Source organism: Candoia aspera, chromosome 2 (genome assembly GCF_035149785.1).
Source record: "Candoia aspera isolate rCanAsp1 chromosome 2, rCanAsp1.hap2, whole genome shotgun sequence".
NCBI lineage: Eukaryota > Metazoa > Chordata > Lepidosauria > Squamata > Boidae > Candoia > Candoia aspera.
This window is the reverse complement of record NC_086154.1, coordinates 39,810,073-39,834,532: the sequence shown is the minus strand read 5'-3', so window position 1 is coordinate 39,834,532 and position 24,460 is coordinate 39,810,073. Positions and strand designations below refer to the sequence as shown.

The window sequence follows — 24,460 nt, the reverse complement described above, 5'->3', positions numbered from 1 at the left end:
AAATGAGTACGAATGTTTTTGACTCATTCATTTAATTTGGTTTTCTCTGTGTAGTTTTAGGACTTGTGTGGAGAACAGATCACATTTTAGGTCATATTTATGCAGAAATATTGAAAATTCAAAAGGGTTCACAAATTTTTAAGCACCACTGTACACGCTTCTCCTCAACCACAAATAATCCAGTGTTGCTGAATTTTACCAAATTTATCATCAAGTTACATCCAAAATTAAGTGAGCAGCATTCTATTTATCCAACAGGAGGCACCATACTCTCATATTTTCACTTTCCTAGCACACCTCTCAAAATTCTTATGAAAGGTTTAACTTTTTCAAGCAACTTGTGGGATATGCAGAATGGAGAACAAATGTTCTACTAAGAGATGACAGTAATGTTTGTGCAGCATTTTGGAATTTAAAGACAGGATTTTTGGAATACATAGGGGCACTTACATAGCATTTTTCTGTAACCCCTTAGAGTAGCTGTCTGTTCCTAGGTTTGTGCTACTGCCCTCTATGACTGCAATGCAATCCCAGGAAAAGATGTATTTGGTTCATGGAGCTGCAGATTAGTGTTAGGTGCATGCCCTGCATGCTCCACAGCACCTGTCTGCCTTTGAGTCTAAAATGCTGTGCAGTCTTACAACAGAGTATCTTCATTTACTTTAAAGTGCTTGTAATCCCGACTTTTGGGTCATCAGTAATTTTTGTAAGGCAGTATCTTGTTCTTAATTGAACTATTTTTTAAGCCAAGCCAATTTAAGCCAGATTCAACCCAAATCTTTTATAAACCTTGCTATATCTCCTTGGTTTCTCTTCTTTTGAGTAAAAGACAAGTGGGGCATAAGTGAATTCCAAATTCTATTTGGTCTAAGAATAACATCCTGTATATTCAAAGCAGCTAAAATTTAAATACCTTCTGCTAGTCCTTGTCAGTTGTGAATGGACACAAAATATACATTCATGTGTGGAATAAAAGGTCCAGCAGAAGTGGTATTTTAACAAAAAACTCTAAATATGTGCATGAATCATTTAACATGACTTCATGGTTTCATAGAAATAAGTTGTCTGGTTGAAATATTCATAACTAGACTTAATACAAAGACCATTGTGCCTCTGTGTTCCAGTCTCATTGTGCCAGCTAGCTCTTATTTATTCAGCGTGTCACAATAAATGTTGGCAATCTTGAATTAACTTAGTTTCCTGAAATAATCTGGACAAGTCAGAATCTCAAAAACAATTTTAATCATGATTGAGAATCCTAACCTGTTTTGTTATTAAGCCATGATATACTCACCTGAACTGGGAAACAAATAATTACTGTCACCATTAGGTTTGGCTAATCAGCTAAATATGCTAGCTGTTTTGATTCTGGTATTCCCAACCATGCCTAAACAATTGTTTTGTTCACAATGTAAGTTTCTTGGAAACAAATATTTTTTATTGCCCTAAAATGTTTAACACCTGTTATCTGAACAAATCAGTAAGCAAAAACTTGCAGAGAATCAGTACTTGGCTGGTGTTTCACCAGGATAAAAACATGTGTTGGGAGAATAAAGTGTTAATTGATTTCCTAGGGTTCAATTTTTTAAACATAAAATAGAGGAAACAGTAATAAATACACTATAGGATTATCAAATAGGAAATATGATAGAAATTTGCGGAGTCCCCCATTGGGGAAGATGGGTGGTAATACAAATTTAAATAAATAAATAAATAAAATGATAAACAGTTTTTGGTCTATTAAATTAAATTAAACACATCACATTCTGCTTTCTCCCCCAAACATACTACTATAGGCATGAGTCATATGAGAAAAAAACAAACTAGTGGGACTATAGTATATTTTGGAATATAACTTAGAAATGTTTTAGGAACATTAGACAAAATAATGTTGATATCAACAGTGCAAATAAGAAATTAACGAGGTAACATTACCTGGGGAACTTCAACAGCAGTCATAGAAAAAACATGAAGACAAAAAATTTTGGAGCCATTGTATCCTACAACAAATCCCTGAAGTTTTTGCTGATGGACAGGAAAATTACTAGCTTTGATATTGAGATATCCCCCTCCAGAGAAACAAAGCATGTCCTCACACTGTGTGTTCCAAGCCACACTGTTAGCATTGGGTTCCTAATGGAAATGTTGAACAAACTATTAATTATGCAATAAACTTATTTTTAAAAGAAGCAGACATTAATCTAAAACAACCTCCCCCAATTTGGTACACTAATATAACTAGAGCAGGGTTTCTCAACCGGGGTTCCGCAAGAGGTCACTAGGGGTTCTCTGGGAGATCACAATTTATTTTAAAAATTATTTCAAATTCGGGCAGCTTCACATTAAAGAGGTAAGTTTCGTTCTTTATTTTTAGTTTAAGAACATTGTTAATGCATATATACAGGACTACACATAAAACGAATATAATAATTTTGAAACTTCTGGCCTATATTTGAGCCTGAATGTGCAGGGGTTCTGCAAGGCCTGAAAAATATTTCAAGGGTTCCTCCAGGGTGAAAAGGTGGAAAAAGGCTGATCTAGAGGACCAGGGTTAGGGAAGATTATTAGCATGCGCAACAGAGCCTAAAACACTTCTGTGTGTTCTTGAGTTTTATATTGCAAAACACCTAACTTTTGGTCAACTAGATTCTAAAAAACAAAACAGAAACTATTTGCAGTAATAAAAATTTATTGGCTAAAACACCAATGAAATGAATAGTAGTTATAAAAAGCATTATTTCCATTTCAGAGGGGTTGATATAGAAGCTCTGTTTCTATTGTGTCATTGTTTTGACTTGTTAGAACACTACTTCAAAATTAGTAGAATTGCATGATGTTTGATTCTATCATTACTAAAATACATATACGGCATAAGCAAGTGATCATTAAAAATGGAACCTGAACACCTGACATGAAATTGTGATTAATTCCTTCTAATTGCTCATTAAAAGCAGGGAATATGAGATACAGATCTTTTTATTACTGTGTGTCAATATCCAATGACCAAACTGGTAAGGAATCTTAAAATACCAAGAGAATACTAGAGTGTCTTTGAACAACATAACAGATTCTTTAGAAACCACAATTTAGCTTGAAGATTCTTGAGCAGTTGTAATTGCCACTATAAAGTCCACTTTCGGTGAAAGCATCCTGAGTGAGATTATGAAGGCCTTGTAGAAAGGGAATTAGTGTATAATGGGACAACCCTGAGGGAATCTGAAGGGAATTAGTGTATAATGGGACAACACTGAGAAGCTTCAGAGCATTGGGGTGAGGGCTGTTGTTGTGACCTATTTGAAAAGGCAGTAGTTCTTTTCTGCCCATTCTCTAGAAATCTATTGTTTTGCATTTACATCCATATATGAATGTCTTCCGAACTGTTTTGTATATCTTTGGCATGGATTGTTTTTGAAAAAAGCAAAATCTGTCATTACCTTTACTTGATCCTGATGTAAGCTTCCTGTTTAGATGCCTGATAGCTAGGCAGTCATTGTGGGTCTGGATGATTAACCCTTCCCACAGAGGAAATGCCTGTGGCATGTGCAGGATCTCCAAAAGCCACAGCCTCAGTGACAGCAATGAGAATGTCTAAGGATTCCTTGATTTTCCTTAGAACGGTGGAGAATCAAGGGAGGCATAAAGCAGTTCTGGGATGGTGTTATACCAAGGCTAGATCTATTAGTAACCATGTATCAGATATCTCTTCTATGGACCCACTACAGATTCATGGAAAAAGACCTCTGAGAGGAGAATTTCCATTCAACAATTTGTTGAACTGCTTCAACTTTAGGATGTAATTTCTTTCTTCAGACTGACAGAGAAAATTCAGCAGACTGCATACTTTCTAGGAAGAAACTGGTTTTTTAACTCTAGTTGCTAAAAGGTGGCTTAAGGCTTATTTGCTGATGTTTTCTTTTGTCCAGAATCAGGAGGACGAGATGGCAGGAATCTGACTCTCAAATTTTATGACTCAGTCTTCTGCAGTGGTACTTAGAGCTTGGAGGTTTGTCACCAAGATATGAATAAAGGAAAATAGTCTCCCAAATACTTGCTTTTATTTGAATCACAACTGTTAACTTCCTTGTGACAGGTTTTTTGAGGATATGCATTCTTGGAAAGCACCTGAGAGCCTGTGAAGAATCCAAAAGGCTACTGTAGTTTGATCCCTTTTTTTTGGTTATGCTGCTAGTTGAAGGAATTCAGTGACAGATTCATCGAAGGAATGGACAGAAATTGCCCTGTATTGGTTAGGGTCTTTTCCCCAAGAAGCAAACCTCTTGATTTAGCTTCTTTGTCTAAGGAAAGGAGACGTCGGTCTATTATAGTAGTGTCTGCTTTGTTCTGCTCTAACAACAGATTGGCTAATTCAATGAAAGCTGCCTGTTTAATCATCTGAAGCCTAGAGGAAAGCCTTGGGAGATCAGTAATGAGTAGAGTAGAATGAGAAAAGACAAAGTTTTCTCCAGTAGGCCTTTTGTGCTCATATTCCCTGCTAAATAGCACCACCTGCTGGCCATATATCACCTCACAAAGAACCTCCTGATCTCAAAATGGTACTTGTTTCAATACAAAAGGAAAAAGGCTGTGGAAGAACTGGCAGACTGAGCAGCCCTGTTTTGCATTCCTGCTAAACTGGTCAGCCTGAATAATCCCAGTAGGTCTACGTAGCAACCGCTGTGCATCTGATAGTTATTCTTAGCAGCAGCAGCAGCATCTACCTGCACTAATAGGTTGCAGAGAAGTCTCCATATATTGATGCTAAATTGGATTCAGAGGATTGCCACTGCAGCACGGCCAAAACACCTGATGCTGAACAGCAGTAATGGGCACACTCCCGTTGCAACTTTTAGCTGCTGTGCCACATAAGTTCCTGTTTGTGTGGTGGGTGTTCCTGATCTTCTGGTGGTGCTATAGAACTAATTTAGTTTTCTTTCTGCTTCCAGGCTTCAGATCAAGTGACTGAGCAAAGTGAAGGAAGTAGGAGTAAATGGATGTTTTAAAAGCAGAAAAGAACAAACAACAGAAACAAGCTTTTTCATTAGGAAGAGAAGGTTATAAAGGAAGGTGAGACTTAATAGCAAGAATCACGGCAAGAGAAGTAATTTCAATCAAGTAGATGATATGTAAAGGAGCAGGAGAGACAGGAAAGTCCTGTCCTGGGAAAAGACAGAGAGTAACAGATGAAGAGCCTGTGGTACTCGGCTGTGCAAAAACAGCCCACAATTCCAGCTTTATCTGCATGATGGAGGAGGTATGCTTCCTTACAACAACTTGGAAAATAACCATTTAAAATAAAAAAATAAAAAATAAAACATTTAAAATCCTATTCAGTCATAATAATTAAACACACACAGAGATGACCTGGTATGTACAAGGTTCCATTTTTCTCCCTCCCTCCAACTTACGCAGCATCTCTTACACAGTTAGTGCTTCTTTTAAAAATTTACATTTTTTCCCACAATTATACATTTTCCAGTTTTCGGTTTGTCCATATTAAGATTTCTTTCAGATTTATAGTCCTATATAGTCAATTCCTTGTTTTCCTGAAAAGTTTGATTTATAAGCAGATACTAATCCCACTCAGTGTGCAACTACTGGATAGTTGGAAGGAAGATACTTCAGCTCTTGTTCCTTCTTTGCCTGCAGCTAGTGTTAAAATCTCATGCCTGAAAAGGTTTTGCCAGCCATGAACATAACTGATTGATGCAATATCCTTGTTGTGAGTGTGATGTGAGTATATAAATTAGCAGCGGTAACTATCAACTGTCAAAGGTGCATCTGACTCATGCCATGGTCTTCTCAATTGCCACATATGCCTGTGAAAGTTGGACATTAAAAAAGAAAGATAGAAGAAGAATTGATGCATTCTAATTGTGGGGTTGGCGAAGAGTATTGAAAATGCCATGGGCTGCCAGAACAAACAAATCAGTTTTAGAAGAAATACAACCAGAATGTTCCCTAGAGGCGAAGATAACTAGGCTTAGACTCTCATACTTTGGGCACATCGTCAGGAAAAACCGACCGCTTGAAAAGGACATCATGTTTGCTAAAGTCGAGGGCCAGCGGAAAAGAGGAAGACCTTCAATGTGACGGACTGATACCGTTACAGCAACAATGGATGCAAACGTTGGAACAGTCAGGCATTATGGCGCAAGACTGAACAGCATTTCGTTCTGTTATACATAGGGTCGCCACGAGTTGTAAACGACTCGACAGCAACTAACAACAACAACAGTCACCCATCAAACAATAGCCCTCTCCCTAACCCATTTGGTGGGAGGAAAAGGCATGAGACAGCCAAAATAATCAAGTATAATCAATTGCTGTGCAAAACTCACTGGTGGATAAAAATGTTTGGCAGGCAAAAAAGGAACAAGAGCCAATGGCTCCTTTCTCACTGTTTTAGAAAACCTTTTCTTATATTTTCTTTGAAATGCAGGGTGACGTATGAATGTTTAGAAAGTTTACCTGAAACAGTAATTCTTTGGTGTTAATATCATAGACCAGACAGGTGTCATTTTCATCAACTACTGCCAGTTTGTTTCGAGATGCACTCATATCCAGGCAACGCACGGCTGTAGATTGTTTCAGCAAGACTATTGCAAAGGGATTGTCCACAAAGATCTTTAGAATCTGGATATAATTACATCCAGAGAGTTAATAAAGCCCATATTGGAAAACTACAGTTCTCATTTGCTAGTCAGAAGAAATACAGCAGTTATAATTTTATGGAATTCAGACCCCAGGGAATAATCATTCAGACAAATTAAATAAATTGACTGCTTCTGCCTCAATTACTTCTGTATACATGATTATATATAAAAGACATGGGGACAAATAATGGTTGACTGAAAGGACAGTCATAGAGCTTATTCCATAAAAAACATGAGCAACATTTAACTCTATGGTCTTTTTCAAATACTGTATATTAAACCAGAATATAACAATATGGTCTCTAAAAAGCCCATAAAGTACACTGTTCTATTGATTAATTTTATCAAATTCATAAATAATCCTAGATGCCTCACTTTCTATATTGTTCATCAAATATCTTATTTAAACTCTTTTTTCCAGTTTACAGAATGATACGTGCCAAGTGTGTGTCAATACACAACATCTACCCCAGGTTGATAGGATGTAGCAACAGTATGTTGCTTTGTGTGGTCATCTCCAGATCTGGATTTTGGCTGTGCTTGTGGCAAATTGGTAAGAATGTGCCGAAATCAACCAGTATTGTTCTCGCTATTAAAAGGAACGCTGCATGTGGTACTGGTATGACTGGAAACCTAATCTACCCTTTCTCTATCTTACCAGAAAATATTTAATAAGTCTTGATTAACCAAAGCCATGAAGAACAGCAGATGACAACCAAGACATCAAAAACTGCAACTTGGAATGCATGAGGAGTAAATGGTAAATAGCATGAAAAGTGAAAAGAAAGAAAAATAGATATCCTGTGTGTTTATGAAATTAACAGAAAACTGAAGGATGTAACAGATATGAAGGACGGAATACATGGACAAGGTATATGTTTAATTATCAACCAAAGGGCTAACATCATATCAATTATCTATTGTTATTTTGGTATATACAGTATGTAAGTAGGGATCTATTGGTATGAATTGGTGTTATCTAAGCTATTTTGGTATACTTTATATGGAAGTAAGAATCTATAAGTTGGACAGTTATACGTACACTCCAATTAATGATGATAGTTAAGAAGCAGGGCTGGAAAAGGTTGTGCAATATTCTGAATAATGCAACACCCCCCTCCAAAAAAAAGACAATTTTTTTGATAGTGTCAAGAGAAGATCTTGGGAATAAAACAGATAAGAAAGAAAAGGAAAGATGTAAGAAGAGATTAAAATAAAAATAAAAGGACTACAGGAACAGACTGTTCAAGTTCTGTATGAAAAAGTATTAGAAGATGAAACTCCCGAAAAAGTGAATGGAAAAATGTATACAGGGAAAGAGAATGTGGAAACTCTTTGGAATAGAATGAAAAGTATTACACTGCAGAATGTGAGTAGTGTGTGGAATTACATTAAGCTTGGAAGAACAATGAAATGAACAAGATTGTGGATGAGGAAAAATGCATGTTAGAAAATACTGCTGCAAAAAATGAGATATTTTTGTGTATAAAGACAAAAAGAAACGTGCAAAGAGACCAAGGAATAGTTAAGATTAAAAGAGGCAAAGAAAATGCAGAACAATTTTTATGGAAATAAAAAGATTGTTATGAAAATGGGTAATAAGGACTAAACAAATAACTTTCAGCACAGTGAATGAAATAAAAGTATGAGTGAGGAAATTATTTAGAGTGAAATAAGGGAATGCCAGAAAGAATATTTCAGAGATCAATATGGGAATTATAGTAATACTTTTAAAAAGTAGAAGTGAATGCTACAAATCCTTGTGTCTAAGAAAATAGCAATAAAAATAATCACAAATGCTGTGAGAAGGTGAAAAAGAATGCTGCTGCAAATGTGGAGAGTATCATTTGAGAAATATTAAAATATATATGTAGTTTGTTTATGGAATAGCTGTGCAATTTGTTTAATGTGTATGTGATGACTGCATTCATGCCTGAAAATTGGAAGAATATTTATTGTTCCACTATGCAAAGAGAAAGGTAGCAAGAATGACTGTAAACACTGCAAGAGGATTAATTTGTTACATATGCTTATGAGTGCAAGAATTCTGACTGAAAGAATATAAGAGATTACAGTCAGAAAAATTTCAGAAGTGGAATGTGGCTTTATGTGCAGACCATATTTTTGCTCTTCAGTAGGTCAATGATAAATGTATGAATATGAGAAAAAAGTTTATTGAATATTTGTTGCTTTGGAGAAGCATATGATAAAATGAATAGGTTTGAATTGTTTTGCACAATATGAAGAATGGTTGATGAATGTTATAAGAATGGCACGATGGAAATAAAACATACATGAAAATAAATTGAATGCTTAGTGAATGGTTCAATTTAGAGCATGGAATAAGCCTAGGTTGTGCCATTTCACTTTGATTATTTAATTAACTTATAGGTATAAGGAATACTTTTGGTGATGTTAGAGGGTTGTCGGTTTGGCACATAAAGGTACATGCAGCTGTGATTGCAGATGATATCATGTTGCTGGCTGAGAATCTAAAATGATTTGCAGCAAATGTTAGACAGACTGCGTGATGCAACAAGGAGTATGTATTAATGTATCAAAGACCTTGGGAAAATGGAATGAACAATTTCAAGTTCTACATAAATGTGAAAAACCTGAACAAGTAGATGATTTGTTTACCTTTCAGAACGTTCACTAAAAATGGGAAAACTGAGAATTTTTAAAATGTGCAAATGCTGGTGGAAACATAGTGGATAGTATATGGTCTGTTGTAAGGTATGAACAGTGATTGAAAGAAGTGAAAAGTGTAAAATGGGAAGAAATAGGGTAAAAAATAAATGAGTGCTGAACAAATCTGGATTGGAAAAAAAAGTGAGTGGCAGTATGAAACAAGTACGTTGAGGTGATATCATCACATAAAAACAATGAATGAGGATCAAATTGCAAAACAGATATATTAAGGGAAAGTGAATGGATTCAGAGGAATGGGAATATCAAGAAAATTGTGGATCAATGGAGTTGACAAGATACTCAAAAAACTGAGGTGAAGAATTTAAAGAACAAAAGGCAATGTAAACAAGTACAGTTTGGAAGAATAGAAAGGTTAAGAGAAATAGGAATATCAAGAAAATTGTAGTTAATGGAGTTGATGAGACACCCCCCCAAAAAAACTAATAAAGTGAAAAGTTTAAATAACAAAAGGTAATGTATAAAGCAGTGTGTAGACATAGTAGAATGGTTTGGAAGTGATTTATCTCTATTTCCTTTTTTCCTTATCTCTTGCCTTTAATTTCTTTGGCTTACTATTTTTTTATTAATTTTCTGTGGTGTGCATAATGTTGCATACCACAGAAGGGAATAATGTGATGGGTATGTATGTGTGTACAGAATAATAATTGCTATCAATCCCATTTTTCATGATGTCTATAAAAGATGCTTTTGATTATAATTTTCTTTCAAATGCTGTTTTTTTTAATAGTCTTAACAGCATCTGAATCATCACTACAAAAAAATCCTTTTTGCTTTATCAGAAAACCTCACCTGACCATTCTTTAAACCCACTAAAAGGCCTTCTCTGCCTGGAGGTCCTCCAATTACTTTTATATATCGAATGAGAGATTCCATCAGCCATTCCCGTTCTTTTGTACCACTGAAAGAGAGACACTGGAGTCTTTTCTCCTAAAAAGCAGAAAAAAACCCATCACATTCTGCTATAAGCAGTTTTCATATATCTGATGCATATTTAACAAATCTTTTTTATTATTAGGTTTCCATGGCACAAGACATAAGCAAGTGGTAAACATTTTATAATACCAAACAAAAAAGTCTAATTTCTTACCAATGTTCATGTCTACTGTTTACAACCACACCTTATACTTTAATATCCAAGAGTGCATTAATGAAATGTGGCTGCTCAGAAAAGTCATCAACCATTAAAGAATCTAAATAAAAGTGCTATCAACTATTTTTTATTGTACTTTCTAGAATATTTTATTCAACATTTCAGACTTTCGGTAACTTCTTTTTAAAATGCAAACTACGTTATTATGTAATGGGTAATGGTATGCCAAAACAAGGACAGGTGATTTATTGGAAGCAATTTATTCCAATTATCAAATGAAAGTGAGTATGTTATATGTTGTAAGAACTCAGGAAATACCATTCCCCATGGAGAAAATTGAGTTTCTTCTAGGAACCTCTAAATTCAATCTTTAGCTAATGCCGGTAGAATTGAGAATGATGCTCACCCTGCTGTGACAGGAAAGATGATAAGGAATGCAAACCTCTAGAAGAGCCGTCCCCACTCTAGGCAACCTTCATGTGTACACAGTTCAGTGGCCACAATTCTCAAATAGAACCATGCAGCCTACAGAACCATGCAGAATTGGGGACAACTGTGCTCTAATATTTGCTCTAGTAGTTTTAATTCCTGATATGAAATCTGAAAACAGGTAAACAATGCATATGCACCTGATGTAACAGTTGCTTCTGTGGACCTACCCTTATTATGTGAAACACCTTAAATTATCTTAAACAGGGAACCTTTTCCTTACTCTTTCTAAGTGTAGTATTAGAAAACATAATTTCATTATTAGACATAATTATTTTATTTTTAAATGTAATTATCAGTTACTTACCTGGCATAAGATAATGTGTTCAGAACACACAACTAGTAAGTTACATTCAAATTTTTTTGCTATCTTTTCCTTCACTCGGTAGTGCATATCTGATGAATCATCAGAATACAGTTCAAAAATCTGGATTTTCTCTGGCAACTGGATTGCTAATCTGTTCTTGTAGATTGCAATTTTCTTTACAAGCTCTCGGTTTTTTATTCTGACTGTGAAAAATACAAGTTTAAACTAAAATGCTTAAAATGGTATTACAAGATTTATCAATGTTTAGAAATAACAAAGCTGATTTTTTTGGGTTGCTGGTTGGCAGGAATCATTTTTCACCTGGGGGAAGGGTACTTTTGTTTTTCACTAAGTTTCTTATGGATTGTTGTAAGCCGCCTAGAGTCATCACATGAGATAGGTGGCCATATAAGCCCTGCAAAATAAATAAATATATAGATAGATAAATAAATGTTTGTTTGTTTGTTTATTGGCTTTATTAAGGCCATCCAACTCCAGGAAGACTCTGGGTAGCACACAGTAAGTCCAATACGTAGGTTAAAAAACACATTAAAAATCACATAATTGCCTGGATCAAAACAATACTCCCAAACATGCAGAAAGTCAACAGGGGCTCCACAACCATCCTAATATATTATTAGTACTCATTATTACTTAATTAAAGTAAACACTCCACTAGGTCAGTTTGATTCTGAGGACTACAATTAACACATAATTATTTTAGCAACAATATGAAACTGTTCTGCCTTCTTCCAGGATGTTTTTTCAACTTCCACATGCAGTTTATAGCCTGGGGATTTCCTGGTGATCTTCCATCCAAAAAAGTAAGTATCTCCATTCTTGCTTAGTTTTTTTTTTTTTTACTTCAGCCAAGGATGGCTACATGCTGCCACCTGTTGTAACTTTGAAAGAATAGCCTTTAGATCAGGGTTTCTCAACCAGGGTTCCATGGAACCCTAGGGTTCTGCGAAAGGTCACTAGGGGTTCCCTGGGAGATAACGATTTATTTAAAAAATTATTTCAGATTTGGGCAACTTCACATTAAAGAGCTAAGTTTCATTATTTTTAGTTTAAGAACACTGTTAATGCATATATACAGGCCTACACAGGAAACGAATACAATAATTTTGTTAACTTCCAGTCTATATTTGAGCCTAAGTGTGCAGGGATTCCCTGAGGCCTGAAAAATATTTCAAGGGTTCCTCCAAGGTCAAAAGATTGAGAAAGTCTGCTTTAGATAAACAGAACTAGCTAAATTTCTACCAACTCTCCATCGCACCCTCTAATTATTTTTTACTACTGTATCTCTTTCTCCCCACTATTTTTTTTCTTCCATTTCACTGAGTCTTCTGGAGTCTTCTCTCCAATCTCTTTTCTCTTACAACAGGGAGGAAGGCCACCACCAGCAAATACTTAACTAGATCAACTGTAGTGGTTGAGGTATTAAATTAGGCCTCAGAAATCCTACGTTCAAATCTTGCTGTACCATAGAGGCCTGCAAAATGATTTTGAGCTAGTCACTCTCTCATCCCAAGCTATCTCACACTAATTATGGGGATAAAATTGGAAGAAAGAGTGCTAGATACACTGCCTTCAATTTCTAGCAGGATATAAATCAAATGAATAAATGTATGAATAAATCCTATTCTACAAGTTAAGGCTGCAGCTTCCATTATGCTTCACAGCAATTTACATAGCCATTTACATTTACATAGCAATTAAACTAATCAAAACGATTAATGAACAATCACCAAGGGCAACAACAAAAAGACAAAATGCCAGCTACATCAATATATTTTTGACTGCTGACAAAAGGCCATCAAACAGGTTGTCATCACAACATTCTCCACATCAAAAATTCTATATGAAGCATTTCTGAAGACACACTTAGTGTTTCTGGCAAAAAGGCACAGCAGTCTTTCTGCTGTAAAGATATCATGCCTAGTTCAATATGTGGACAAACATTGTTTACTGGAGCAGGAAAGAGATGGCCACTGGGTTATCTGAAGACATAATTCAATACTACCTTTTTGTTCAGTGATAAGATGTTGGACAATAACATCTGTCATGCTGTCTCTGTAAGCATAGCGATCCTTATAAAGGCCATGGACTGTGCTGAAAATCAGCTGATACAATGAAATGGTTCCATCCTGGCTTCCTACTGCCTGAAGAGAAAAGAAGAATTAACCAAAAGTGTGTCTATTTACCTGAATGACCATAAGTAGAAATGTAGATTAAAAAGGGGTTGGAGTCTTGCTGGAATTTTAATTTTAATTTATTCTAATTTCTACAGTTGGAAAATGTGCATCTGAGGGAACTTTTTTCCTTCACATGCGTAAGATTTTGGCCTGTTCCTTCTGCCACAGCAAAGCCATATAAATCAAAATTCACAAATGTCATGGTAGGAACTAGTTATTTACAGTTTAATACTTCTGCTAGATATCATTTCACTGTTTACAATAGTTTTTTATCAGGTAACAACAGTAAGATTACTTGCATTTTATTTAAAGGTCACAATACTAACTAAAAGAATTTTTTTAAATATACAGTAACTTTACTTTAAAAAAGAAAGACAAAGGAGTTTAAGACATGATTTATATATTTATTCTTATGCACTTGAGAAATGAGCCTTGAATCAATATTAATAAAGAAAATTGCTCCAGAAGTCAGTCATTTTTCTTAGCAAATACTACATACTCTGGCTGTCAGCTGTACTTGACAAAATGTGCATTGTTATTAACTCTGCACAAGCCTGCCCTATGAAATTATAATTCACATATAACACCCTTTGCAATTATTTTGATGAAGTAAATTTATTCTGATTATCTCAATACAAAGACGCTTTACATAGCCCAATCACAGGTATTATAATATATACACTGTGAGGAAATATGGGGAAATTAAGATGAGAAAGGGCATGTGAACCACTAACAGTAAATGAGGGGAGAAGAAGATGAATAGAGACAAGAACAAGTGAAGAAGAAACAGGGAACTTGGAGTGATGGGTAGGCAGCTGACAAACAATGAAGCAAAGAGGTTTAAGCCTCAACCCAACTCAAGTGCACTGATTTAACTGCTTCTCAGCATCAGTTTTCACATTATGTTTTTAGGTGTACACCCAACAATGCAATTCTAAGTAAGTCCCAGCTATAGACATAGATTTGCCTCTCTGTGATGCACAAAATGTAACCTGGCAAAGACAGAGTTCTAAAAGCTGTAAAAAGTAATTTCCTAGCAAAACAACAGCAGATTTGGACACATTTGGATAGCTTTGCCATATGGAGAAGATGGAGGCCAGAAATAGATATTTGTGAGAGAAAAAGTATCTGAAAATACCTGAGCATACCTATTTGAAAGGCTTTTAGAAATTCACCCTTACCACATAATTGGAATCTGGCTTAGCTTTACATGTCCACACCCAAGTGCTCTGTTCCCCTATGGTGCCAAGACGCACTCCATCCTTTGTATAAAGGGACACTTGTTTGTCTGAGCCTCCCATTAAGATGTATTCTCCTTTCGAAAAATAGCTAACACAACATGGATCAAAGTTCAGGACTCTGTCTTTTCCAATCTATAAGAATATGGACAAATATGTTTAAAAAAAGTTAATAACATTTGATTTTGTAATAAGAAATCTCATCTGTAGACAGGAAAGTAATTACATATATTTTTGTATTTGATTTGTCATAGATCTTCATTTGAGCTACTACAGCTCCTTCATTTTCAGAAAATGTGCTATAAAAATGAAATATTATGGTTAGTATTAGGTCTAACAGTATATGATATTTACATATTAGCCCATTTCTATTATTCAAGAAAAAGAAGGAAGCTCAGCCAGAATAATTCTGTTTAACAGTTTTTGGTTCAGACATAAATTGTAATACTGGTACAGACCCCTCACTTCATTCCATCTTGTCGGTCATGCTTGTCATCTTTTCTCTTTCTCTTTTATGTTTTATTGATTTTATTGTATTATCTTTGATCGTTGTTAGCACCCAGTTGTTTGATTGTTGTGAACCACCCAGTCATTGAGAGATGGGCGGCATACAAGTTTAGTTTATATACGTGTGTGTGTGTATATGTGTGTGTATACATACCAACACCCACATATACATACATACATACATAGACATACATATATATGCCTGCTTTTCTACAAAAAGACAAATAAAGGGGTCTCTGATTTTGAAGAATATACTACTGGCTTTAAAAAATTCAGAAAAAAGAAACTCGGTATTTCTGGAGGAAGAAAAAATATACACACTTTTCAATTAACAAGTAACTTACTTGCTTGCCGCTCAGTTGATAAAAAGAAAGCCTTTGTCCCCAGTCTGCCACTGCTAAAATATCATTATGCTCATCTCTACTGAATATAAAAGGAAAAGCAATTATGTAGCAACAGTGCAGCAAGCAGTTCGCTTAAAGTACAACCTTAGCTGGTTCTGTTATTTTCTACTTTGGTGACATACGTTGGGGAAAATATTAAGATCTTTAAGCTTTGAAGATACTTTAGATCACTTAATCAGACCAGACACTGAATTTCACCATTTGGGGAGCTGCAACATAAATGTCATTTGTCAGTGGCAGTATCTCCAGTGAAAACATCTTCTGAAATCTAGATATAGGCCAGCAGCTCTAAGGGCTTTAGGGCCTCTTTGATTCATAGAGGATTCAACAGAACATCTACAAAATAATAAGCCTACAAATATTGTTTAAAAACATTGGTTAAATTATACGTCCTTATAAAAGTATAGGGAAGATTTTACTAGAAAACTGGAGTGTCTAACATATCCTTGCCAATGGAAAACTAATTTGCATTCATGAGTCAACTAACTGAACAAAAATTATTATGTCATGTACATTGGATGCCTATGCATGTTTTCAGGAAAAAGTTAAAAGAGATTTAGCCAATAGCTGGAAATGTCTTCAAAACACAGTACTGGTTCTTACAGTTTGATCTTGTGCCACGGCAGCTCCTTTTTGGCTAGAAGTTATATTAATTTTTTCATGGAAGCCTCACTGTTTTTTGTAGGTTATCATGTTTTTTTCAGCTGTATACCCAATGGTATGATAACTAACAAGATGTCAAAGGAAACAGACACTGCATGCTCTGAGGATTGTGAAGGGATTAATATTATAGAAATGGAAGGACAGACATTACACAACAGCCTGAAAAACTGTCAGTTACACAACAGCCTGAAAAACTCACTATTCTTGTCAAAACTGAACAAGCATTTTTATTATCAGGAGTCTTGAGTGGAGGACTATTTAGAAATTTGGTCTGCATTTTATTTATATATATGTGTGCGTGTGAGTGAGTGTGAGAGAGAGAGTGGGTGTGTGTGTGTGTGTGTGAGAGAGAGAGAGAGAGAGTAAAATCTTCTATTGTTTCCCTCTTTTAATATTAGGTAAATTAACTTAAATGTAAACAGACTAAATGCATATAAGCGTATCTGTAAGACTAACTGAACAGTTGGTCAGGGATGAATATTCATGTAACTTTTTTCTTATTCTACTTTCATAAATAAATTTAAGTTTAATAATCACATCAAATGTTCTTATGTACTAAAATAACACATTTTGTTGCCCAGAGAGTAATATCAAAACCTTCTCTGGGACAGCTTTCGTGTTCATTATTTCTTAGATGCTTGACCTGATGACTTGATCCATTGTAGCTGCCTGAAATGCTTGGTGCATCTAGCTCAGCATTGTCTATAATAGTTCACAATAGCTTTTCAGATTTTCCGAATATGCATTCCCCACTCTCTCTGAAGAGGAATTGCTTTAAACCATGTGTTTTACTACTGAGCTATAACAACATTTTAGCTTATATATTATTCTAGTCCAGTGTGTCTCAACCTTGGCCATTTTAAGATGTGTGGACTTCAACTCCCAGAATTCTCCAGGCAGCAAGGCTTGCTGAAGAATTCTGGGAGCTGTAGTCCACACATCTGAAGGTTGCCAAGGTTAAAAAACACTGTTCTATTCATTCTGAAAAGAGCAGGCTGCATTTTACTTTGAAATATTCTTATTTATATTAATAGTGAAAAGTTTGATTTAATAGTCACTGGTGATGTTATAAATGGTTGGATGTGCAGATCCATATTTCTGTAAATTGCTATTTTATAACATTCTCTATTTCTTGTCCATATATTGGGCTATTAAAAAAAGTCCACTCTTTTTTCTGTAGTATATTCTGTCTACCAGTCAGCCTAATCTTCTATTAACTAATATTTTGGAATCCCCAGCTCTTCATCTTTCTGTCTGTAAAATACTTCCCTGATTCATTTATTCCTCTCTATATATTTTCTGTCACAGAGCATAACTCACATCTGTATATTACTCTGCAACTGAAATATATTTTCTATCTCACCATCTTCAGAAGATTACCATTTTTTCCAAGTCAGACTTTTCTGATTACACCTTTCAGTTACACATAAATAAATTGCTTTTGTTTGACCATTAGGCATACACTGCTGTCCTCTTGCATGTTACTATGAGATCAATCTATTCAAAACAAAGAGTATTGGATTAGCCAGATTAAGTTAGTAGCACTGTTGACCTGCATGACCCTTCCCATTCAACCATTTTCTGGAACTTTAGGGAGCTTTTACAGCAACACCAAGTGGTAGATTGCAGTTCCCTAGAAGCAAGCAATCGTACACAGTGAATATTTTCCCAACTTCCTTCAGCTCTGAGAATTTGTGGTAACAAATTTCTTGAGTATGGGAAAACATCTGCCTCTTGCAGAAGCTTGTGCTGAACCCAACTTTTAGTATACCATGCCAGATTAGAGAGGGAGAGACTGGTTGGCAAAAATCAGTATGGGCAATTTTTGTGAGTCATCATACCACTCTTACATTACGAAATAGATTACTTGATAATGAAATGTCATTGAGCTAGGATTCTATACATATCTATATTAATCCTAAAATAGTATAGCTTTATGTCCTTGATATTTCACTCACGAGCTGGCATTCCTAGGGCTCTCATCTTCCTCATGTTCTTCTTCCTCTGCCTCACTACCCTGACTACTGCATGTGATGGACTTCAGAACTGGTATATCCTCTAAACAGGTGTGACCTGCCTCCTCCTCTTCTTCGCTGTCTCTAGCACTCCAGAGATTCTCCCAGCGACTGCAAATACCAATTGTTTGTTCACATGAACTACTGCCACAAAAGTCAACTTTCAAAAGATATTAGTTCAAGATCTGCTGCCCTGGAATTAAAGAATTTTTCCCACACAGACTTTGAAATTTCCCTTAAATTTTCTAGAATATACAGAATGCACTGTTCCATGCAAAAAAAAAAAACTTTTATCAGGCTGTAGAAAAAACAGTTCTTCAAATCAGAGACTTTAGGGAGAAGGGTAATAGAAACCACTGGACACATACATCATTTGAAATGATCAGGTGGATCAATACTTCTCAGTCAATAGTAAAACCAATCAATTAATATAGAGTTCCAACATTATCATTACAATACTTTCCCACAAAGTTTTCCCATACAGGCCCATTTATTGGGCCACTGAAATCAGTGAACAAAGTAAGTGTATTGGCATAGGATACAGTGAGAAGAATGGGGGGAAGTTCAGATAAGCATCCTGCCTCCTAGCTTCTTAGACTCTTAAGCAGCCTGTCTCTAAAAAAATATTTTTCCTTCCAAGAAGCTTGATCAGGTATTCATTTTACATGTTTTTAGACACTGGTAGCATGTATATATAGAACTACTATATAAGTAGATGAATATGCTACCATATACTATGTAAAACAGTTCTTAAATATTTATCATGTTTTCCTTGGGGTATGGGGAATGGGAAAAATGGCATATAGCTTTCTCTGTAAAGGTCTCTCCTGTGCATGAAATTCCCGCCCCTGCAGCAAAAGTGTTCTTTTTCTGCTTGGTTTGTAATGGTTTTACTGTACAGTGATAAGGATTTTGTGGTTATTTTATAAACACCTTTGGAGGACATTCATACACCACATAAATGATTAAAAAGTATAAACTAATAAATAAAAAAATAATGAACATTAATTATTGTGATGCCTCCTATATTTGACTGTTTTGGGTTAAGCAAAAAAAAGAAAATGCCAGAGTGAAATTAGTAGCAATCATGAGCAACTTAACCATTCAGCTCTTAGAAACAGAAAATCTGTATGTTAAGCAATCCAAACCGAGTGAAGAAAAATATGGTCTTTCACACATATGCCCAAATGTAATATGGAAATACAGTATCTTGTTTCTTACATTTAAAAAAACCCATACAATTTATTTCCAAAATTAATCACAGATCTGCAGTAATACGCTTCCACCTGAAATCTACAGTCTAGGCTGCAATGATACTTATTAAAGATAAAAAGAACACACCGAATGACTGAAACTTTGTTTTCACTCAAGACACAAAAATGTTACCTTGATGGATTCCAAGAAATAGACCAAACTGGAGATAAAGATCCTCCTGGTCTTTCAATTTTGACTTTCTCTTCACCATTTTTATTTCTGATGCTGACAATGCCATTGTACATTCCCAAAGCAAGATACTGTCCATCATTTGTCCAACTGAAAAAAAGTACAACACAGTAGGCTAAATGTTTCTCAGTGCTGGAGGGAACTAACAGCATGAAATGGAGGATATTTGGGGGGTAGAGATTTTGCTGAGGGAGAAAGGCCACCCTTCCTCCAGTTCTGCCTCCAATATAATCTGGCCACTCAGGCAGGAAGGACTAGTTCCTATTCCAAGACCACAAGTAATGCCCCATTCCTACTTCAACTGCATCATGTTTTGTGTGGAGCGGCAACTCATAAACTTAAGTATCTATCATTTGAAAACCAAAATAATAATCTTTGAGCCAAGTAGTTACATACCTACAACAAGTGATCTTATTGCTAACTTTATGTTTGTTGACTGACTTCTGTTCAGGAGACCACAATCCTTAAAAACAACAGAGAATCAAAACAGAGAAATAAAGTTGTTATAATTCAAAGGCAGCTATACAATAACTGCTAAAAATAATGTTATTAATTTTCATCATATTAGTTGCGTTATTCATCTTAATTAGTAAGATTTCTTTCAATCTGACTGTCCTCACCGTTATCTGTACTCGTTTCTGCACTGCATAATAGCATTTCATAATGTCATCACCCACCATCTGCAAGGAAGGGGCTACAATGGTCAGGGAGGACTGTAACTCAGTGGTACTGCTTCAAATGCACAACATTCAGGTTCAACCTCTGGCATTGCCAGTTATATGAGAACCTGAGAGCCTGATGCTAAACAACAAGACTGGGCCAGATGCACAAGCAGTGTGACCTGCTGGAAACCGACCTCCTACATTGCTAATAAAATATTACAGTATCTTGGAATTTTATCCAATCTGCCCTTCCCACTAACAAACAATTCCTGTCAGAAGAGCAAGGAGGAAGATAGCTCCCACTTTTGTATTCAAAATCTGCTCTGGAGTTTGGGAAATATCAGAGCAGATTCTGTCACGTAGAGAACTACAAGCAGGAGAAAGGAGGGGGAAGTTTTACTCACATATCACATTTCAACTTTGGATTGCTTAAACCAATATTACAGTAATGACTGCAACTCTTGCTGGATTTCTTTCTTTTGCTACATGAAGCATTAGAATTTGATACTAAGAATTCAGCCATGGGGGCTTCCGGTGGGGACATGGCAGACTGAACAGCTGTGCCCGTGAGCTAAGCGGGCAGAACTGACAACGCAGCAGTTTTTTCGGGTTCAGGCAGGTTTTCCTGAAGCCCAGGAGCATTTTCCAGAAAAAAGGAAAACACTTGGAATCACCCCATCTGTCCTTCGGACAGCTGCTTGCAGCCAGAAGATTGGAAACAGTGTTCGCGTTCAATTGGTAAGACCTAGCCAGGAGGCTGGGACGTCACCATTTCCAAGCTGCGCTGTAGCCTTAAAGGGACACTAAGACCGGCCACTCCATTCCAAAATCACCCAATTTATATTTCTTTTAAATACATGTACCCTAAGAGAGACTTTCTACAGCAAGGAGAAGCTGGTTCTCTTGGTACTTATCATTACTTTTGGGATTACTTTCTAAAAATTCTTTCTAAGTTTTGGACTGTTTTCCCTCTAAATATTAAGAAGGATTGGGAGTAAATAATTTTCTCCCTGTTATTATTTTTGTAATAAATTTGAAGATATTGGTATTTCCCTACACACTGAATCAGCTGATTTGAACCTTCAGCTTTCCACTTCTACTTTCCCTGGGAAACTGTCTGCATACCTCACTTTTGCTTACGTAAACATATTCTGGAATTCTTTCCTATTTTATTTATTTATTTATCCAATTTGTCCCCACCCATCTCCTCCCATCGGGGGACTGTGGGTGGTTTACAACAATCAGTTAAAACAACAATCATAAAATAAATAATATAAATAAGAGTAAAGATAAAAAGTCCAAGTGGCAAAAGTCATACCTTTGACTTTCACTGGTTTAGCTCCTAGGGGGCGCCATAATCTACTGCTTGAGACATAGAAGATTTTAAACAGACTTTCTCTGACTTCCACTGAGATTTTAAACAGATTCTTTCTGACTCTTACCAAGTTTTTATGCAAGAAATTCAGGACATTGTGGAAAATATGAGGTCTAAAATGTGTCATCTGGTTGGGGATATCATGGATGAAACTAAGGATTTTTTTTTAATTTTAATTTTTTATTTATCAAACTTTATCATCGCCCATCTCCCCCACACAGGTGGACTCTGGGCGGTTTACAGTAAAACAGGATTAAAATTCAGAACAATTACAAATACAATAATACAATAAAAATAGAAATATAATATTTTAATAGTGACAGAAATGTCTCTTCTGAGAGTGAGATCAGGATTTCTATTGAAATGCTGGATGAAGATTGGATAGTCGAGTTGAAGAAATTTAAGGGAGAGAGCAAGTTGCAAGCCACAAGTGAAATTGCTTTTCTGGTGGAATGCCAGGAAAAAGAAGGGGGTATTATGTATGGGAGGTTCCCTGAAGAGAAGTCAGTTTTTTTGAGGGGGGCAGTTGGGCTGTTTAATCTTTTCAAGAAAAAAGCTCTGTGTTCATTGTGGGGATATGTAAATGCTCTGGTTTACTTTGAAGTGGGATAAAGGTTAAAGAATATTTATCTGGATTGATTTCATTTATCTTTAATAATTTGGATTAAGATTATTAAGGTAGAAAAAAATAAATGTCTATTTGGATGGTTTTAGGTTTAATATAATTAAGATTATTAAGACTGTTGTATTATCAAGTATAATGGCAGACAATTTATATGTTTTTTAGTTTGATCTTTATTATAGTAGACAGAAATGTATAGAATAGTGGTAAGAAGAAAATAAATAAATGTTATCTTGGGGGGGGAGTTGTTTAAGGTAAAGGTAAAAGTTTCCCTCGACATTAAGTCCAGTTGTGTCCGACTCTAGGGGGCGGTGCTCATCTCCGTTTCAAAGCCGAAGAGCCGGTGTTTTTCCGTAGATACTTCTGTGGTCATGGGGCCAGCATGACTAAATGGAACGCTGTTACCTGCCCGCTGAAGCGGTACCTATTAATCTACTCACATTAGCATTTTTTCAAACTGGTTTATGTAATTTTTCTTTTTTTCTTTTAATATAAGGGGAGGGAACAACTGTATCTAGTGATTTTTACAATGTGCCAATGGACTGATTTATAGAAATAATGTGATTTTGGTTTAATATAGAGTAAGGGATTGATTTTGGAAATTTTTGTATATCCTTGCTATTAAAAGTTGAAGTCACCTCTTTTTGTAACTTTGAAAACATTTTCTCTTGTGTTTTCACACCTTTTTAGTTTTGTTTTCTTTGTAGTTTTTCGTTTTTCTGTAGCTTTTATTTTTGCTTGAAACTTAATAAAATTCTTATTTTAAAAAATCAGAAAAAAGAATTCAGCCATGGGGAAAACATACCAAAATCACTGGAAGAGCAGGATGCCAGTTGATGTGTAACAGGATTATAAGACACACACTGTATAGAATCATTGTGCCTAAAATACATTAATAAACAACAGTGAAACAGACGCATTGGAAGAATGGCAAGCTTAATCAATATGGAATAGCTATGTCAGCTTTTTATAAGTAAAGGTATAAATATGGGCTGCAGAAATCTGGACAATCCCTAGACAGCAGCAGTAAGTAAGGATTTGCTATATCTCTTTGCTGCCATTAATCTAGATTTTGATTCATGTGGCAGCTGCAGAAAGAAGGGGGTAATATCCCCTATCTAGTCCACTGACAAAAGTTACATTAGTGGAAGGATTCAATTGGATTCTGTCTAAACATTTAGGTAGCTATTAGCCTTGATGGCAGTTTGACTGCCTCTGGAGACCATCTGCTGGGAAACCAGTGGACGTCCTTGAGGAGTTGGTTGGCCACTAGAAGAACAGACTGCGGGACTAGATGGGTCAGAGGTCTGATCCAGCAGGAAACTGCTCATGAGCTTATGTTTTTATTTAAGGATTTGGTGAATGTTCAAATATTTTGTAAATTTTGACCCTCCACACTGTATCAGTGAACAGACAGTGAAATCTCAATTTAACAGGCCAACTGAGGGGAAAGAGTGTTTGTTATTCCTAGAATATCTGTTAAACTGCAAACTACGTACTTCTCAACAATTTACATAATTTGAATAATTGCTGCAAATAATGGAATATTTATACAAATTTAACCGCCTCATCCAACTACTCTGAATACAGTGGACTTGTCTGTTATTTGGGGGGGGGGTATGTGTGGATATTTGCCATAAATTTGGTCTGTTGCATCCAGAAGTTTTACTGTACTTGTGACAAGGCTGTAGCTAGCTCTGTTCATAGATGTTATACTGAGAACGTGTTTCAGGCATTGACAACACAGATGCCTTCCACAAATGCTGAAACATGGCTTAGCCTATGTTGAATGAGAATTATGAATGCTGATATTCAGGCTATATGTTCAACTCATTAACAAGCAATAGAAAATTTTTCCTTCTCTTTGAAAAGTAATGGGATACTTCTGAGATAAAGCAATTCAGGTGTTAGTCAACAAAACTTCAAGAATCTCCTCTGAACTGTTTATTTTGTGCAGTTCCATGGCCCTTCACATGGACTTAATATGTGTAATGCTGTCTACACTCACATTTTAGGTAGGACAGGAATCCATAATCTTTTCCAGGAGACCCACTTGCATAGTCACTGAATCCGTCTCTTCAG

At 35.8% G+C, this 24,460-nt stretch overlaps 2 protein-coding genes across 7 annotated transcripts in view; one reads left to right on the top strand and one right to left on the bottom strand.

Annotated features, from left to right (window-relative positions):
- Positions 1-24,460, top strand: part of RPL32 (ribosomal protein L32) — a 79,542-nt gene that overhangs the window by 13,987 nt on the left and 41,095 nt on the right. The window lies entirely within an intron of this gene.
- IFT122 (intraflagellar transport 122) overlaps positions 1-24,460 on the bottom strand; it is an 82,059-nt gene that overhangs the window by 52,767 nt on the left and 4,832 nt on the right. For 4 of the 6 annotated variants that reach the window (XR_010067079.1, XR_010067080.1, XM_063291639.1 and 1 more), the window contains exons 5-14: positions 23,184-23,260; positions 20,116-20,182; positions 19,663-19,809; positions 15,539-15,617; positions 14,631-14,822; positions 13,278-13,416; positions 11,252-11,454; positions 10,155-10,292; positions 6,469-6,633; positions 1,936-2,133 (exon numbers count right to left, since the gene is read on the bottom strand). Coding sequence is in view for 4 of the 6 variants with exons in the window: in XM_063291639.1 (XP_063147709.1) it covers positions 1,936-2,133; positions 6,469-6,633; positions 10,155-10,292; positions 11,252-11,454; positions 13,278-13,416; positions 14,631-14,822; positions 15,539-15,617; positions 19,663-19,809; positions 20,116-20,182; positions 23,184-23,260 (1,405 nt within the window). In the remaining 2 variants the exon portion in view is untranslated. Of the gene's footprint in view, positions 1-1,935; positions 2,134-6,468; positions 6,634-10,154; positions 10,293-11,251; positions 11,455-13,277; positions 13,417-14,630; positions 14,823-15,538; positions 15,618-18,219; positions 18,388-19,662; positions 19,810-20,115; positions 20,183-23,183; positions 23,261-24,460 lie in introns of all 6 variants that reach the window. The other 2 variants (XM_063291640.1, XM_063291638.1) reach the window with 2 other exon arrangements.